Consider the following 19,649-nt stretch of genomic DNA (forward strand, 5'->3'; position numbering starts at 1 on the left):
CTCCTGATCAGATTACACATAATTGAATCATTGGTGTTTAAATTTGAAGGGGTAGCTGGAGCGGGGATTATCTCAAGAAATGACCCTCTTTAGTTTTGAGAACTACTGAAAAGTCTTTGAATGACATGGCATCTTCTCTGAAAGTTTAACATTTCATAAGTTTCTGTTGCACTTTTCCTTAATTTGAAACAAAATCTGATGCAGATTTGCTGCTCAATAAGATCACTCATCGTATATGTGACTAAACTTTTATAACACCTTATAATCATTGCTTGACTGGCGATAATTCAGACTGACTGCTGATGCATTACTACTATTAGATATAGAGGAGTCACTGAACACATTGTGGCAAGTTGCAACCACAGTATCAAGTTACAAAATTCTTGAACTTTTCGATCGCACCTTATATGTATGTATTTATTTTGTTATATTCTAAACAAAAAGAAACTTACTATTAATCTTTTAATTTGCACATTATTTACTCTCTTATCCTGTTTCATTATAAAATTACCACACATTTCGTGTAATAATTTGCTAAATGGAATGGTGTTTTGCTAAAAATATACTTTGCAGGCTAACTGAGGTTCTACTTTATTTGGTATACCTGAGCTATGTATATTATTTGCCAAATTCCTTTTTCTTGATTTCATTCACTGGTTTTATGCTGTCTTATACATACACAGTATTGAATGAAGAATATTACTCATTCTTCTGGAATTGAGAAACTAAATGTGTAATATACTGTGTAGAATTATACAATTTTTTTCCCCTTTCAAGTATAGAGGTTATCCCAAGATTAGTGATTCCAGTTTTTTTCTGAGAAATGTTTTTTGATTGAATTACAGTGTAATAATACATAGCTAAGTTAGTTTTCCAGATAGTCTCCATTATGTTCCATGCATTTGCACCAATTTGAAAGCATTTTTATTATGCCATTGTGAAGGGAAGTTCCATCTTGTTAATGCCACTAGTATTGAAAAGTTGAAAATGTTTCCCCTGTAGCACGCTTATGAGTTCTAAACCAATAAAAGACACAGAAAGTGAGTTAGCATTAGCATTAGTAGAGGCATACGATGCAAGAAAGCAAGCTTATGCAGCATCAGCCAAAAAAAAAAAAAAAAAAACCTCCCATTTCACCCCTCAATTCATTTCAAATGCCTGTCCAGCTCAGCCTTAAATTTATTTAGGGTATTAGCTACCACAACAAAAGATGGAAGCCTGTTCCACTAATCAACTACCTGCTGGTTAAAGGCAAATTTCTGCACATCTCTTCTACAACTATCTTTCCTCAATTTGAAACTGTGCCCCCTCAGGTTCTTAGTCTGAGCAAGAGGAAGAATCCCATCAGCATTCAGCTTGCTCAACCCATTCAAGGCCTTATACACCTCAATCAGATCACCTTGCAGGTGCTTACTCTCCAGGTGCTGCAGTTTGCAGAACATAAGCCTTTTTTGGTAAGAGCACCCCTTTGTTCCCGTCACTAATCTTGTTGCCCTTCTTTGTACTTGTTCTAGCAACTCTACATCCTTCCTAAAATGAGGCCTCCAGACCTGTACACAGTACTCTAGGTGTGGTCTGACCATTGCTTTGTATAACAGGATAATCACCTCCCTGTCCCTACTAGCAAAATTCCTGTATATCATTGACAAGACCCCCATGAGCTACTCTTGCAGCCCGTCTACACTGTTCAGCAAACTTCATATTTGACTGCACAATTACCCCTTGTTTTTTTCACTTTCCACTTCCCTGAGTGTAGTACCACACAGTTGGTACGTTTCTCTTCAGTTATCGCTACCCATATGCAGTACTTTGCACTTGTCAATGTTAAACTTCAGTTGCCACTTCTCAGCTCATTTTCTCAACTTATCTAGATCCAGTTGGAGTAGCATACTGTCATTAACAACCCTGCCAACCTTTGTATCATCTGCAAACTTGGAAATTAAACCTTATATACCTTCATCAATATCATTAATAAATATACAAAACAACAATGGGCTTAACACCAAACCCTGGGGAACTCCACTAATAACATTTGTCCACGAAGAGCAGTGTCCATTGATTACCACTCTCTGTCGTCTCCCACTCAACCATCCTTTTATCCATTGTAGCAACCTACCCTTAATGCCATACCTCTCCAATTTGTACAGCGGTCTTCCATGTGCAACAGTATCAAAAGCTTTCCTGAAATCCAAGTATATGATATCAAAATTATTGGCATTCAGTTCCTTTGTGACCACATCATAGTATCCAATCAAATTGGTCAGACAAGACCTCCCTTTAACAAACCCATGCTGTGTCTTAACTATTATTGCAGTCTTGTCTACAATGTTTCTTTAATCAGTGATTTCATTATCTTCCCCAGAACACAAGTTAAATTAAGAGGTCTGTAGTTAGTTGTGTCACCTTTTGAACCCCCTTTGTGAATTGGTGATACGTTTGCACACCTCCAGTACATAGGGACCTTACCTGAGTCCAAGGAAGCTCTCATAATTATGGCTAAGGGTTTGCTTACTTCCTTTCCTGCCTCCTTTAATATAACTGGATAGATCCCGTCCACCCCAGGCACCTTCCTTATGTTTAACTTCAACAATTTCTCCTCCACTTTGCTCTCAGTTATTACAAAATCATTTAGCTTCCTGTTAACGTTTGATACACCTCTGGCACTCCCCTCATTGAATAACTCCTCGTGTGTGAATGTAGATGCAGAATACTCATTCAGTTTATCAGCTACCTGAGCATGATCATCAATGGTCAACCCATCTATGTTAAGTGGTCCAATCTGATTCATCCCTTTCCTTCTAGAGTTTACATAAGTAAAGAACTCTTTGCTGTTTTTCTTTGCATCCTTTGCCAAAGATTCCTCATAATCTGCCTTTGCCTGCCTAACTTCCTTTGTGACGATTACAGACTAGCTTATATCTGTCGTAGGCTTCTGTGTTGCCTCATAATTTATATGCATCCCATACATTCTTCTTCTCTGCCAAGAGCCTCATTAATTCGTCTAACATCCATTTAGGCATAAACCTTGAACAGTATTTCTTAGTTGGAATGAAAGGCCTAGTAGCCTCCAAAATTAAGTCCCTGACAGTTTTCCATTTAGAATGCAATGTTGGTAACATCATCAGTTGATCCCACTGTACAGAATTTAAAAACTGTCTGAGACCTCAATAGTCACCTTTACGAAAGCAAAAGTCCTTCCCTTTAGCCTTGATGGTAGTTACATCTTTATGTAATTCCCACATCAGTACATTGTGATCACTGGCACCCAGTGGTTCTTTTATCTGCAAATTCTTAATGCACGAATAATCACTGCTGATAATCAGATGAAGAGTATTACACCCTCTGGTTGCCTCTCGAACATGTTGCTGTAGAAAACGGTAGTCCAATAAATCCACAAGTCTTGCTAGTGTGCAAGTGACCAACCCACAAGTTCCAGTAAATATCTGGAAAATTAAAATCCCCTATTATAAGACATTCTGATTTACTGGCCCACTCTATTTCTCTGCACAGTTACTCATTATACTCATCAGATTAATTAGGCCTATAACACACACACCTACTTTCATTTTTCCTTTCCCAGTTCTTATTTCACACCAAACAGACTCAACACTGCATTGTCCACCAACATGAATTGGATGTACTTCATATTACGTTCTTAGCGTTTTTTCACCAACCTTTCATGGAGTAAAATAAAATTAAAATAAAACAAAACAAATCTTGATAACTATATTTACAATAACCTGTCTTTACAAAATTAATATACGTATTACAATATTAAAAGTATTAAAACACAAGATTAAAATGCATTAAAATATACTAAGTTAAAAGCGATAAAATCCCGTAGCTTTCAAAGGCTCCAGCCTTCTTCTTCAGCAGAAGAAGAAGGCTGGAGAAGAAGAAGGCTGGTGAAGGCCTTCTTCTTCCAGCTGACTGCTGAAGAAGAAGGCTGGAGCCTTTGAAAGCTACGGGATTTTATCGCTTTCAACTTAGTGTATTTTAATGCATTTTAATCTTGTGTTTTAATACTTTTAATATTGTAATACGTATATTAATTTTGTAAATACAGGTTATTGTCAATATAGTTATCAAGATTTGTTTTGTTTTATTTTTATTTCAATTTTATTTTACTCCATGAAAGGTTGGTGAAAAAACGCTAAGAACGTAATATGAATATACCCAACCTCAGAGGCCTATTTGAGGAGTGGATGTACTTCCTTAGATTTTATGTATTTTCTATCTAACAGCATAACCCTTCCTTCCTTCCTGTCCTGTCTATCCTTTCTGTACACATTGTACTCCCCAAATTCCAACTCTGCACTGTCTATATCTGTGTGATACCACATCTGTAATATCCCAACAATATCTGCCTTTGATGTCTTGAATAGCACTTCAAGCTCATCAAATTTATTAACTATATTCCTAGCATTGGTTTACATGCAAGTATAAATGGACCTGTTCCTACTCCTAGCCACCCGAACACAGCCCATATATTTAAAACAAGTCCTACATAAGAAATGGAAGCATACGAATGACAGTAAAGACAGAATCGCCTTTTCCCGTGCCAGGGCCCATTTTAATCGAAAGAAAGCTGATGCAATCCAAGTGAACCTTAACCGCACTCTGAAGAAAGGAAAGCCATTCTATGCTGCTCCACATGGTGGATTCAATCACATGCTTGATCCTCAAGAATGGCTCAAATACATCGCCAGATTTTCAAATACAACCACAGTCCCATCTACAGTTGTTGCCCAGCCTGACTATGAAAACCCTTCAGATGTCCTAGGGACTATCCAGATCACGGAACAGGAGCTCATACGTGCCATCAATTCCTTTCCCACAACAGCCACTGTTGGGGAGGATGGAATTCCACAATTTATGATCAAATGCTTAAGCACATTCATCATAGGCCCTCTTCTCTCGATCTACAACAGATGCCTCGCTGAGCATTATTTCCCACCCTAGTGGAATAAATACAGAGTGTACCCCATCCCCAAAAACCAATTTGCCACAAACGTCAGCCAGTTCAGACCCATATCAGTTGCCTCTTGTCTGTTAAAAACTCTTGAAAAGGCTTTGCTACCCACAATCACTCAACAAATCCTCCAGACGAAACCACCTGAAATCCACTATGCTATCGCAGGAAAATCATCAATCACTAACTTGGCAGCCACCACAGAACGCATTCTCTTAGCATTCGAACAAAGAGCTGAGCTAGCAACCACATACCTCGACATAAGCGCAGCCTTTGATGCCGTGTTGATTCCGGCCTTGCTCCTCCTACTTAAGGAGAATTTTCACATTCGAGGTGATATGCTGTGCTTTTTGGAATCACTTCTCAGTCACAGAATACTTATTCTCCATCAGCAGCAACATACCCTATCCTGCGACATTACTGCTGGAGTACCGCAGGGGGGTGTCCTGTCTGGTGTCCTGTTCACAGCCATCATTGTGCCCATTATTGCCTCAACGAATGGTCTCCTATGCTATGCCGATGACTTCAAACTGCTGACTCAAATTAACCCTGGTGACAACCCCGCCCAGCTCAGCAACAGGATCAATTCCCAACTTAAGGATCTAGAATTGTACCTGGCAAACTTCAATCTAAAAATCAACCCTCTGAAGTCTGCTCAGGTTATATTCTCCCTTAAATCCATGCCGACAGTACTCAACGTTTCACTCGCAGGGGTACGAATACCAAACGTACCCTCGCACACAGACCTTGGCGTTCTGTTCGACCAAAAGATGTCCTTTGTCAACCAGATCGACAAACTCAGTACCAGATTTTCTCGTCTACGGTGGATCTCAAAGCAGCTGCTGCTACACGTTCGACATCCTGCCACTGTTAAAAGGTTCATCACCTCCACCGTCTATCCTGCCATTCTCTATGGTGCAGAAATATGGGCCTCTGCTGCACATACAAACCTTAAGCGGGTGTACACTGCTGAATACTGGCTACTGAAATGGGCAAATAACAAGCTTCGGCTACCTCCCGCTACCACAACCACCATGATGGCACAAGTACTCGACATCCCGAGGTTGAAGTTCCTGATCGTTGAAAAGAGGCTGGTCTTCACAGCCAAACTCATCTCAGGCCAAATATCATCTCCAAATATTTGGAATGCTTGCTCTTGGAGGATTCCACAGCCAAGCCTAAGGTCGGTACCAGCACTTGTGGCTCACCACAACAGGCTTGTACTCACCGAAAGATTTCTGCCCAAGCAGATGCTCGCTGCCCTCAACCGTGTGGACGCCGACATCGACACCATAATAAGTAAAAAGATGGACAGACACAACTTTATCAAAGCTCTTGAAACCTGAATCACTGCCAAGTTGTTTTTGTTTTTCTTTATTTGTGTTCAGCTCCTTGTTTTTATGATGTATTTGTATTTCTTTTTGCATTTGTAATCTGTATTTTGTAGCCTTTTGTATGTGTTCGCTATATTTTGTAGCCATTTGAATTTGTACTTATGTTATCTATATGTGAACCCCTGGCGCTCATCGCCGTGATGGGATATTGTGCTGTAATTCTACTTCACAATAAAGATTTATTTATTTATTTACTTCTGGACTCTATGCAGGGTGAGAAAAAATGGTGAATCACATCTTGCAGTGGTGTTGCTTATAACACTGATATCAGGAACATGTGCATCGTTTTTAATTTCTGCTTGTATATAAAATTAAGTCCCTGACGGTTTTCCATTTAGAATGCAATGTTGGTAACATCATCAGTTGATCCCACTGTACAGAATTTAAAAACTGTCTGAGACCTCAATAGTCACCTTTACAAAAGCAAAAGAGGTCAACGGTTATATCAGTGGAGCGAGAAATATAAATTGAAGATTATATATCCTTTCCTGAAAATTATGTATGGGTAACAATCGTGTAACACGGTTATTAGGTTCCGATAAAATGTCATGTTGTGCAAAACCATGTTATATGGGACTAAGAAAAAGTACAAAAAGTACAAAAAAGGGTTACGTTGCAAAAGCTAACAAAAATACACTATTTCATTAACAAAATGTTAACAAAACTAACAAAAATACGCCATTCTAGCTTTTGTGTATCTTCTGCTCTCTTTAAAATATCAGTAATCTGGGTTTGTTTGCTTTTGCTTGATAAATTTTTGTGAATTTCATCTATGGAACTAAGCATTTTTTGAAGTTCCCTTTTGAACTTTGGGCTCCTTTCAGTCAAGAATCTGTTCAAAAAATAAGATTCTTGATTGCTCAGCTAATTTTATGCCTTCCCGTATGCTTTTTACTGTAAAATTTGGAAGTTTAGAATTTTCATCTGCAATATCATCTGAATTGATTTGATTTTACCTCCAATGCTATTTCCACCAAATCCACTACTCTGGCCTCTTCTACCATTAATTCTTGAACATCTTCAGTAATCATATTTTTTTTTTTTATGTTTTTTGGGAGCATAGGTGGCTAAGGCCATGTTAATCTGTGTATGATGAGTATAAATTGTGTGTCCTGAGGTCGATTTTCTGTTTTGCTGGACGAAAAACCTGAGTTTCCGGGAGGAAAAAACCATGTTACCCTCACCTGAGCCCGATTAATTCAGCCATGTTGTGAAAAAGACACATAAAATTCCTCTCTTCATCGACGGGATTCAAACTCAGGTCTTTTCCACCTGGTGTGGGGAGGTGGGCGATTCTGTCAACTGTGCTACCCACAAGGGCTTCAGGAATCATATCATCCAAACCTTCCCCCTCCTACCTATGTAGCAAGTTCTACTCCTATCGCACCAATTCCATTTTCTGCCTCCTGTTCGATCATATTTCATGAATGAACTGACTCTGACTGTACATTTTTATACATGCATTTAATGTTGACTGTATTACTTCTTTCAGCGATAAGGCAATGATTCTGATATAGTCTACAATTGAGAAATGTTTCCATGCCTCCAATAGATTTGGAATAAATTTTTTCTAAAATCCATTGTAATGGATTTTAGAAAAAATTTGGAGAATGAAAAGGACCTGGGGGTAATTGTGCAGGCAGATATGAAGTTCTCTGAGCAGTGCAGACGAGCTGCAAGAGTAGCTCATGGTGTCTTGTCAATGATATACAGGAATTTTTCTAGCAGGGATAAGGAGGTGATTATTCCCTTGTATAAGGCAATGGTTAGGCCACATCTTGAGTACTGTATACAGGTCTGGAGGCCTCATTTCAAGAAGGATGTAGAGCTGCTGGAACGGGTACAGAGAAGGGCAACAAGATTAGTAAATGGAACAAAGGGTTGCTCTTACGAAGAAAGGCTTAAGTTTTGCAAATTACAGAGTCTGGAGACTAGGCACCGGCGAGGTGATCTGATAGAGGTGTATAAGGCTTTGAATGGTTTGAGCATGCTCAATGCCAATGGGATTCTTCATCTTTCTCAGAATAATCACCTCAGAGGGCATAAATTCAAATTGAGGAAGGACGGATGTCGGATAGATGTGCGGAAATTTGCCTTTGGCCAGCGGGTGGTTGGTTGGTGGAACCGACTTCCATCACTTGTTGTTGAAGTTGATAGCCTAAACAAATTTAAAGCTCAACTGGACAGGTATTTCGAACGAACGGAGGGGTGAAATGGGAGAGGGTTTTTTTTTTTTTTTTGGCTGATGCTGAATAAGCTAGCTTTCTTGCATCATATGCCTCTACTAATGCTAATGCTAATGATTTTCTGCTGTAATGAGTTTTAAAGGTGGATATTTATGCCTTCATCTAACGGCTGAATGAAAGAAATTGTATTAACCCAGTACAACTGTGGCGGTAGGAACATAACTTCAACGTTTGGATGACAAATCTTTTGGATGGCCTGGTGTGCTATCCAATAGTAATAAACTTTGAAATCTAGATTTTTCCACAAGTTCAATAGCACAGAATGTAACGCTGGAATTTCCCAACAAAATAAAATACAGGGATTTCTCAAATTTTTTTGACTAGCAAGTCAACAGCAGCGATTCAAAAAGAGTGGAACTGTTGAAAAATTACATCCAACATAATAGCAGGGTTTCCCCGCAAAAAAAAAAGTTCAAAAATACGAGGTTTACCGAAATTCTCTAATCGTGTTATATAAGTACCGTGTTGTACGAGGATTGCCACAATTTATCAATCGTGTTAGAGCAAAACTGTGTTGTAGAAGTACCGTGTTATTGTGGGGATTGCCTGTATTAGTTATATTAGTCTTATTCAGGAAAAAAAAAAAAAAAGAAGTGTTATTAGATGCAAATTTAAACTTCACAAAATTTTTTAAAAATTTTTCTGCAGATATTACATATGGATGGCCATGGATTCAGATTCAGATTTTACAGGAGCTGGCTAGAACAGCTAAAAGAATGGGAAACCAGCCTGTCGCTGTTAGGTATATTTAATTTTAAGTATTTTAATTTTCAGATGTTTACAAGTATTAAAAAAAAAGCATATTTTTTTCTCTTTTTCAATTTGTGAAGCATTTCTTAGATAAAAATTGTTAGGTAAAAATTATTTTCTTTAGCCTGTACATGTCTGAAGCGAAGCTGTTGTTATGTTTTCAAAAATGCTTTTTTGATTTAGGTCTGTTATAGCCAAAAAAAAAAAAAAAAAAAAAAAGGCGCCCCTATATTTAGGATGCTAGGCATCCTAAATATAGGGGTGCCTCCGTAGCCAGGTGGGAAGGAGCAGCAGTGCATAGCACATGCTTCTTGATTAGACCAGTGTTCGAGCCCGTCACCACCAAATGCGGAGGATGCGGAAAGGTCAGGGAATGACCACCGCATATCCCGGAGCAATATAGCTTTGGTTGCTAATGCTCCTAAAAACCAAATAACAAACAAACAAACAACCTAAATATAGGACACCCATAATGCATGATTTTTTTTTTCACAGATACATAGTTTTTGTTATGAATTGGTTCACACAAAACTGTTACAGTCACTTTTATTTCATATGAAAAAGTTTGAAATAAATACATGCAGTCCCTTATCACATTTTTCATATCATTATTGGTGGCAATATTAGTGTATCTTGTCTGCTTCTCTTCTGTTGATAAAATCTCTTCTGTGATAATCCAGTGGTTATAGCCATCATATCTTGATTGTAATGGAGGCAATGATGGTTGTCTTCTCTATTCTTGGCAGTGGTTCCATACCACTGCAAGTAAAATCAAAATTTCTTCATCAGAATGAAAGGAAATCCAGCTGCTCTCTTCCACACATTTTGTGCAGCTACTGTATGCTCTTCATTGACTGGTCAAGTAAATAAATAAAAACAAGTACTATTTTTTTTTTGTTTTACCTTTTGCTTATATTGTGTAGCATGTTTTGGTTCTATTCTGTTCACACCTGCCATATGCTTATTGTATATTTGGATAGTTTGTGCCTGTGTAATTTAAATTTTCTTCTTTTTTTTCTGCTGCATATCAATTAGCAGAAAATATTGGTTGTATACTACTGTCATTGAAGCCCACAGTGACATTGCCTTGTTCATCAATGATCAAGTCATATGATCCTCTTTTCTTATCTGTAGACCTTGTGAGAGGGTAGTTTTCATAAACATTTCCCTTGATTCTAAATTTCTTTAGAGTTTCTTAAAACTTTTATGCTTTCAGAAACATTACTGAAACAAAGTTAGTATAGTAGTGCATTTCATTTGTGAAGAACCTGAAAGTTTATTCCTTTTATTCATGGTATGGTTCAAAACCATATACTTTGTTTTGTTTGTTTTGGAACCAAATCAACCCAACCATTTGATCATAGAACCAAATCACATTGGCTTTCTTCTCATGCTTAAACTGTTTAATGAAGTATTTACTCATGGATTCATCAAAATTGCATACTTCAAGTATGCAAAATTTAGCTTGTTCATCAGCTGTCTCATTTTAGCAGACTCGTCATTAGGATTTAGATTATTGTTGTCAGCAGAACAAAGATTAGAAAATATTATTTCAAGTCTCTTTTCTGATTGCATTTGTCAAAAGATCAATATGAGTGTCAGTCAAACATTCATCATATCATCTTGGAACTTCATTGTAGCCACCGAACAATAAGATTCAGTTGTATATTTAGTTTCTTTGGTTGCTAAACCTAAGTTAACTTATAAGTTTGATTCTAAAACAAAAATATGAATAGTTCAAAAAGCTGAATTGGGTTCAGTTGTTTGTATCTTGGACTCTGTGTGGCAACATTATGTGCTATCCACTCTTTTTTAAATGCAGGTTCTAAATCTTTTTACTCAGTGTCATACTGTTCTCTTCTTGGTGATTTGAAGAAATGTTTTTTCATCATTGCTTATATCTACAGTTGCAGAAGCACAAAGCATATTACTCTGGAGGTTTCTGATTATGCATTAGTGCAATATATGTATCATTTCAATTTAATGTGCACTTTATAATATATTAATTAGCTGATAAACTTAGCACTACAACACAGAAATAAAAATCACTATTTCACTAAATTTCTGTACCTACACTCCTGCCTAAAAGTTTGGAATCATATTTAATTTTTCTTAATTTTTATTAAAATAGGACAAACATGTTTACCAATTTTTATTAACATATTTTCTGTTATGTATAAAAATCAAAAAACTTAAATAATATTTAAGAAATTTCTATAATATTCAAGAATATTCCAGAAAGGTGGTAGGAGACTCCTGAATGTGGTAGAACATTGTAGAAGATTCCTGAGGGTTTTAGTACATTGCAGACTATTCTAGAAAGTGGGAGTAGTGTTTCAGTATTATAGAAGATAATAGATAATTCTGGAGTGTTTTCCAGTAATTTTTCCACTGAGTTTTTTCAGTGGAAATTACGAATTTCCACTGAGTTCACAAAAATCATGGGATACCTACCTAGTAATGGGTAGGCCCAGATAAGGGCAGTCGCATGGCGAGGCATTGAGTCCACTAGTTCACGAAACTGTTCCACAGGTATTTCCATCCATGCTTGCTGCACCTCTGTTCATAATTCTGTCGCCTTCCTGGGTGGAGGATCCAAAGCATGAACAGACCTTTCCACAGCATCCCAAAGATGTTCCACAGGCAGGGCTGTATTGGAGGATATTCTCACGTATATGCCATATACCCTCTGGATTTTTTTAGGTGAATAAAACGTATACTGTCTGGTTTTTGAAAGACTTGAAAAAACAAATATTATTAAAATATTTACTGAAAATTAAAAAATAGATTTATTATTAGAATTTGATTCTTAGGCAATACTTATAGTTTTATTATTTTGCACACACACACACACACACACACACACACACACACACACACACACACACACACACACACACACACACGCCAGGTGGGCAGGAGCAGCAGTGCGTAGTACATGCTTCTTGATTAGACCGGGGTTTGAGCCCGTGACCACCAAATACAGAGGATGTGGAAAGGTCAGGGAATGACCACCGCATATCCCTGAAGCCATATGGCCTTAGTTGCTAATGCTCCTAAAAAACCAAATAACACACACACACACACACACGGTATATGCCGTATACCCTCTGGAATTCGATTAATAAGCCTGATATGCACAGTATACTCTGCTTTTTGTAACATTCATAGAGTATACCTTCTGCTAATTTTACGACTACAGCACAGTCCACAGGGTTCGTGTCCAGTGAATGGGCAGGGCATTCCATGGTGGTAAAATCTGCAGAATGCTCTTTGAACTATGTTCTAGTCACCACGGCTCTGTGGAGAGGCGCATTGTCCTGCTGGAAGAGTCCATTGCCCTTTGGGTGCATGATGACTATGATGGGATGCAGATGGTCTGCAAGGATGCACCTTTCAGAAATATGTCTAGACATACCAGAGGTCCCAACGTGTGCCAGTTGAACACTTCCCAGACCATTACTGGCCATCCACCTGCCTGAACAGGCGCCTCCGTAGCGAGGTGGGAAGGAGCAGCAGCAGTGCGTAGCACACGCTTCTTGATTAGACCAGGGTTCGAGCTCGTCACCACCAAATACGGAGGATGCAGAAAGGTCATGGAATGACCACCGCATATCCCGGAGCAATATGGCCTTAGTTGCTAATGCTCCTAAAAACCAAATAACAACATTACAACAACCTGCCTGAACAGTTCCTTGTTAACATGACGGTTGCATAGTTCTGTGCTTTTTCTTCCAGATATGCATCCTCTCATCTGCTCAAAATAACCGGAAACGGGACTCATTGGACCAGGAGACCCATCTCCAATCATCCAAGGTCCTGTGTCACGTTGTTAACAACGGGGCTCTGGTGGGTTGGTGGCTCCCATAACCTATTGTAGCTAATGATCGCTTGGTGGAGACTTTTCTGCCACCTCCCTCATTGAAGTTGATGGATTTGTGACACTGTTACTGTCTGGTTGGCTGAAACAATGCAAGACAGATGTTGACGACCACATTCATCCACCATCTTTTTCTATCCACCATGACATATTATTCCGGGAATGGCGCATTCCCAATACAATCTCGATACTGTTCAATGGGGATAGTGCAATTTCTGTACCACCTCCGCGATAGAGTAACCCATGCATTGGGCCCCTACTATCATCCTGCTTTCAAAGTCAGTTAACTCACGACGTTTATCCATACTGAAATTAAATTACCGTCTGTGTGAATGCTGACGTGTACCTATATACGTTCCGAGCGGTGGGTTCGTTCACTAGTGAGAAGGGTGACAGCGTGGCATTGCCCAGGAACCAGGTATCTCACGAATTCTGTCCTTTCAGTATAAATCGAGGAGTAAAAGCTGTAACTTAATGGAGTGTCCTCTTGACTTTGTGGAAGAAATTTTATATTACAAGGCAGTGACCTGAATCATAGCTGTAAACTGTGCAGGGATATTCTAGAAACTAAACAACAGAGCTTTTATGGGATCATCTACACTATCAAGTCTGTGAAGCCTGCTCATCTTTACAAAATTTATGACAAATCTTGCAGATTGCCTTGAATAACATAGTCAGTACGTTATCAATGTCACATCAGTGTAAGGCAGTGATAAAATCTTTTGGAGGATATTTTGATGATAAATCAGTATAGTTGTTAATATTAATCATTTCAATAAAAAAAACCTTAAAATACATTGTAGTGTGTTGTGTTTTATATTAAACCTTACATTTTTGTAGTAATTTCAAAAAAATTAACGTTACACTATTATTCTAAACTTTTAGGAAGGAGTGTATTTACCTGCTATCTTACGTATAGGATGCCACGATTGAACACAGTGTGATAGTTTGTTTTATCTATAACCATACCCTCACTATATCTTAATGTGTTCCTCTATATAGCATTCACAGCAAAATAATTTTTTGCATATATATTGGGATAATTGACATGTTTTTCTTTGAAGATGACTTTGACTAATTTGATAAAAATGAAAATCTTGTAGTCAGATAATTTCAGGAGACAAACTGAAAGAAATCCAAGTAATTCAAGAAACAGACTGAAAGAAACAAATAATTGCATATGTGAGTGCAGAAGAACAGCATTTCCCAACCACAGTACAAAATGTTCCATTTGAAAACAGTTGCTGTTAAAGATAAAATATAATTTACAGGTGTCCTACATGTAGAATGTTAGGTATAAATGGCTTAATGTGTGATATGCTCTTAATAAAAAAAAATAATAATAGTAATAAATATTTTATGTAAATTTGCAGTGTCTCATCTTTGTGTAGAAATTCTTCCACAAGGGAAACAGTATCTGCATTAACATGTTAAACCCTTCATATCTAGTAGACCATCCCTTACCTTATAATCTTTACTTATAAGATAGTATGAATCAGAGCTGTAATGCTCTGTTGAGGTAAACTCCTCTTATTATTTTACAAATCTTTACTTATGTAAATACTAGAAGGAAGGTGACGAATCACATTGATCCACTAGGTATGAATGGTTTAAATGATGATATTGCTCAGGTTGTTGATAAAATGAATAGATATTTTGTATCTACATTCATGTGAGGAATTTTTAGGTATGAGGATATGGGAAGTTTGTCAAATTCTAATAGGGGGTTGGATGATTAGGTGATAACTGAAAGGAAGGTGGAGTAGAAATTGTTGTGCTTCTTTTACAATATCCATTAAAATCAGGAACTTCATGTGTATATTAATTCCAGTTCTCCTCTTATTTTATTTCAATAAATATTCATCTCTGCTTTATTGGGACAGTATAATAACAAAATTAAATATCGGATGGCATTTAAATTTATAGTTAGTATATTTAATAATATTTAATCTTCATTATTTTAAAGTTGCTATTTTTCAGTTCCACGAATTTTGAATAAAAAAGGTTTTCCAATTGTAAATATACTTATGCAGTCTTATCAGAAAGTACTAAGGCTTTATTTTTCTATAAAAAAAAATTTAGGTATATATACACTTTGAAAAGGAATCTCCTTCAATGTAGTTTTCTTGCAGTATTCAAGTATCATGATATTCAAGTGCTCCAACATTCCTACTACTTGTGGGAAGATCACTGGACGTCTTTGGGTATAAGCTGGTTCAGTTCCATGGATGCTGTTCTGTTGAATAGTTAGAATGTCATCAAGTTGTCATCTTTTTGAGCTTCATTTTGAGTTTGTGGAAGAGAAAAAAATCACATGTGTAAGATCAGGTGAATATGAAGAGTGGGGTAATACAGGAATATATTTTTTGGAACAAAAATTCTTGGATGATGAGTGCACTGTGTGCAGGAGCATTGTCATAGCAGAGAAATCATCCACCATTTTCAAACAGCTAGTGTTATTTTTTATTAACATTTTTCCTTATCTGAATCAAAATCTTTTTTTATGTGGGTCAGTAAAGTTTGTGGTCATGAGTATGAAGGGTTTATTTGAGGAATCTGGTAATATGTTACTTTTCAACATAGCCTCCCTTTCGAGTTAATATGCTTTTGTCACCGATGCTGCGATGTGTTAATTTCACTGCGAAGAAATTTTTCTATTGGGTCACCAGGAATGATCCGCTGCAGCAGTGACATCACTGTTGGTGGAAAAATGGATGCCAGCCAGGCATTGTTTCAAATTAGGAAAGAGGTGACAGTCCGATGGTGCTAGATCTGCCTACGTGAAGTGCAGCCATGGCAGCAACAGACTTGTAACCAGGTGCTTTGTTGTGGTGGAACAAGACTATTTTGCAGAGTTTTCCTCGGCATTTGCCTTTGATGTTTAAACGCAGATACATCACAAGGTCTGTGTAATATGCTCCTGTGACTGTCTGGCCTTTCTGAGGGTAATCCACTAGCAATACTCCAACAGTATTCCAACAAACCATTGCCATGACCTTGCCAGCAGAAGGAATCAACTTGGCTTTCTTTTGAAGGAAAGAATTGCTGTGTTTCCACTGTTTGGATTGTTCCTTTGTCTCTGGCTGAAAGTGATAGACCCACATCTTATTCATGGTCACATACCTTTCAAGAAAATTTTCTGGATCTGCTTGAAAATGATGTAAATGTTCACTCATCAACTCTTGTGCATTTTGATCTACTGTTTACTTTGGCCCATCATGCTAACAGCTTTTTCATAGTGAGAACCTCTATTATTATGTGATTCACATGTTTAGATGAGATGCCCAAGATGCTGGCAATGTACCAAACTGTCACTTATTGATCACTCATCAACAGATCATGCACAGTCAACTTCTGGAGTGATGAATGTTGCAGGTCCACAGCCTGGGTCATCTTCCAGGTTCTCCCTTTCTTGCTTAAATTCTGATGCCCACTTAATAACTATGGAATAGAAAGGTGGGCATCCTCCACCAGTGTTGTAACCATTTTCTCATGAATTGCCTTTGCTGTTAGTTCATTTCCCCCAAAATATTGAATGATTGCATTGTGACTGGTTTTGTTCATCTTTCCTCATTACACAGCACTTTTATTTTTACAAAAGTAAAAATATTTGGTCTTCATTTCCAATTTTAAGCTTTAACTTTGGTCTTTCTGGTACATTTTAACTTAGATTCTTTTGAAAATGGTATGTCTATTTGACAGTAGGCAGTAATTAATCTTTTTTTCTAATTATTTGGCTCTTCCTTTTGATTTCCAGTCAAAAATTTCTGGCATAATCAAAGGGATATTCCCAGTTTATCAGCATTTCTTACCATTTTTTCAGTCACCAATCAGAATGAATTTTTTTTTGCATTTTTGCAACCATTTCACCACTTGTTGAAGTTGAAGGTCCATCTGAACATTGGTTATCTATGACAGGTTTGCAGCTATTTTACAAATTCATTCACTGATAAACAACAACCCTACTTATAAGAGCATCACTAAAAGCAGTTCTTAATACATGGATTTCCACTCTATTTCTCCCATCTTCACACAAAACTTGAAGTACATATGTTGTTCTGCTTTTGTATCCATTGCAATTGCATTGCAGCAGAGGCCTAGACTTATCTGAACTTCATCATATGCTGCTCATTACTGAGTGACCAATACATTGCTAGTTCAAGTTGCAAACAGCTTGAACTAGTAATGTAATGATTCCTCCCATCTAGGCGCCTCCGTAGCCAGGTGGGAAGGAGCAGCAGTGCGTAGCACACGCTTCTTGATTAGACCGGGGTTCGAGCCCGTCACCACCAAATACGGAGGATGCGGAAAGGTCAAGGAATGACCACCGCATATTCTCAGAGCAATATGGCCTTAGTTGCTAATGCTCCTAAAAACCAAATAACAACAACAACCTCCCATCTATTAGCCATCATTTTGGCTCTCCTTTGTAGCAGTAGAAGCAAAACTTTTTGATCAGACCTAATATGGAGAATTACCTGTTAATACATTTGAAAGTGATATACTGAATCATCATAGTTAACCATTTTCTTTTAGGCATATGACATTCCTCCTTCACACGCTATCAGATCAGCTGTCACCTGCAGAGTGTAAGGAATTCTGTGCCGAATTAGAAACACTTACAGAAAGCTGTGAAGGTGCTCCAGTGCCACTTGCATTAGATAATGGATTAATCATTCCTCCAGTTAATCTGCTCAATTTGCCACGCGTTAGGTAAGTTCCCCTTTCATTTTTCTGCTATGAATTTTTCTGAACTATTAGTGGATAAATGGATGTATCCAAGAAAGTTAACTAATATTTAAAATAACATCAAAAACTTGACTCTTTTCTGAGTCACTAATAAAATATATATATAGAAGTTCTATTTCTTTCTAATTCCATAAATTTTATCATATTTGTGTTTCACATATAAGTGCAAGCACTTTCGAAGTAGAAACTTTAATATATACAAATTATGTTAAATAATAGGGGGAATCCTATGTTCTGACTCCTCTCTGCTTATCTTCCTCAGTGGATTTTATGACACACAGAGAGGAGACGGAACCCTATGTTCTGATTCTTCTCTGTTTGTCTTCCTCAGTGGATTTTATGGTGAGTGGTAAAATAATTAAAAACTACTTACACCCTAGATTGTAAATATATAAAAGATAAATGCAGTCACTTTTAGAAGTTAGTAGAAGACCAAAAATGAACTTTGTGTAGGTTGGAGAGTCCATGTATAATTTTTAAATATGAACTGTAATAAAGTTCCCTGACTGGTGCTGTTGCAGTCTCATGTTCAATCAGTTTTAAAATAAATGGAAGTGGTATATTGTAGTTCAAACTTCATCCAGTAGTAGCGGTACAGTCCAGTAGGCTGGCAGGTTGCAAGTAACAACCAGTTTTGTTAGTTGAGTTAACATTCATTCGATTTTGCAGTGGAGCAAGGAAAGATTATCAAATTTAGCTTTAAAATGGAAAAATCTGCAACACAAACATATGAAATGTTAAAAACTGTTATATGGTGATGAAATATTAAGTCGTACCAAGTTGGATGATTTAAGTGGTGATGGACATGATGTTCGTGATGACCATCAACCTATATAAAAAAGGACAGAGTCACAAAATTTCAGGAAATTTGGTATGAGATTGTCGTTTGACCTTTACAATGATGGTTAATGAGTTGGGTATGAATAAGGAGATTATTTATCAAATTCTGCATGAAAATTTAGGGAAAAGGAAAGTTTGTTCCAAATTTGTGTTGTACAGTCTCATGGATGAGCAGAAGCAACAAAGAGTGCCATCATGCGAAGACTTCATCCAGAATTATCAAGAAAATCCTAATTTCCTTGACTGTATTGTCACTGGTCATTAAACATGCAGTGGACTTCAAAATCATCACCAAAGCCCAAAAAGCTTAATTTACAGAAGCCCAGGATCAAGACAATGCTGATCATGTTTTTCAACAAATGGTGTAATTCACAAGGAATTTGTACCTGAAGGGGAGAGGATCAATGCCATGGTCTACATACAGGTGCCTAAAAGACTATTGAAGTGCATTTCCCAGGTGAGGCCACAATTTTAAGACAAAGGCAGTCTGTTCTTGTTGCACAACAATGTTCCTACCCATTGCGCACTTGTTTTGAAGACATTTCTCATGAAACAACATTTCAGAGATCAACCGTACTCTACTGATATAGCAGCAGTGGTCTTTTTCCTCTTTCCCATGGTGAAAACTGCACTCAGTGGAAATAGATTTCAGGAAGTTGAGAACATCAAAAAGAAAAGCTTAACCACCAAACTAAACATCTCCCTGGATGCCTTCACTAACTCTTTTCGGAAACTTCTAGAGTGGTGTAATAAGTGAATTCAATCAGGAGCCATTTTTGAGTTCCTTCACTGTATGTTCTTTTTATTGCACCAAATTT

The 19,649-nt window shown here is 37.5% G+C and overlaps 1 protein-coding gene across 1 annotated transcript in view; it reads left to right on the plus strand.

Annotated features, from left to right (window-relative positions):
* Positions 1-19,649, plus strand: part of brun (trafficking protein particle complex subunit brun) — a 379,016-nt gene that overhangs the window by 168,395 nt on the left and 190,972 nt on the right. Inside the window, exons 11-12 of the mRNA XM_090385832.1 lie at positions 9,261-9,354; positions 17,779-17,955. Coding sequence (XP_090241958.1) covers positions 9,261-9,354; positions 17,779-17,955 — 271 coding nt within the window. The remainder of the gene's footprint in view (positions 1-9,260; positions 9,355-17,778; positions 17,956-19,649) is intronic.

Source organism: Mastigoproctus giganteus, chromosome 12 (genome assembly GCF_048544385.1).
Source record: "Mastigoproctus giganteus isolate SK-2022 chromosome 12, ASM4854438v1, whole genome shotgun sequence".
NCBI lineage: Eukaryota > Metazoa > Arthropoda > Arachnida > Uropygi > Thelyphonidae > Mastigoproctus > Mastigoproctus giganteus.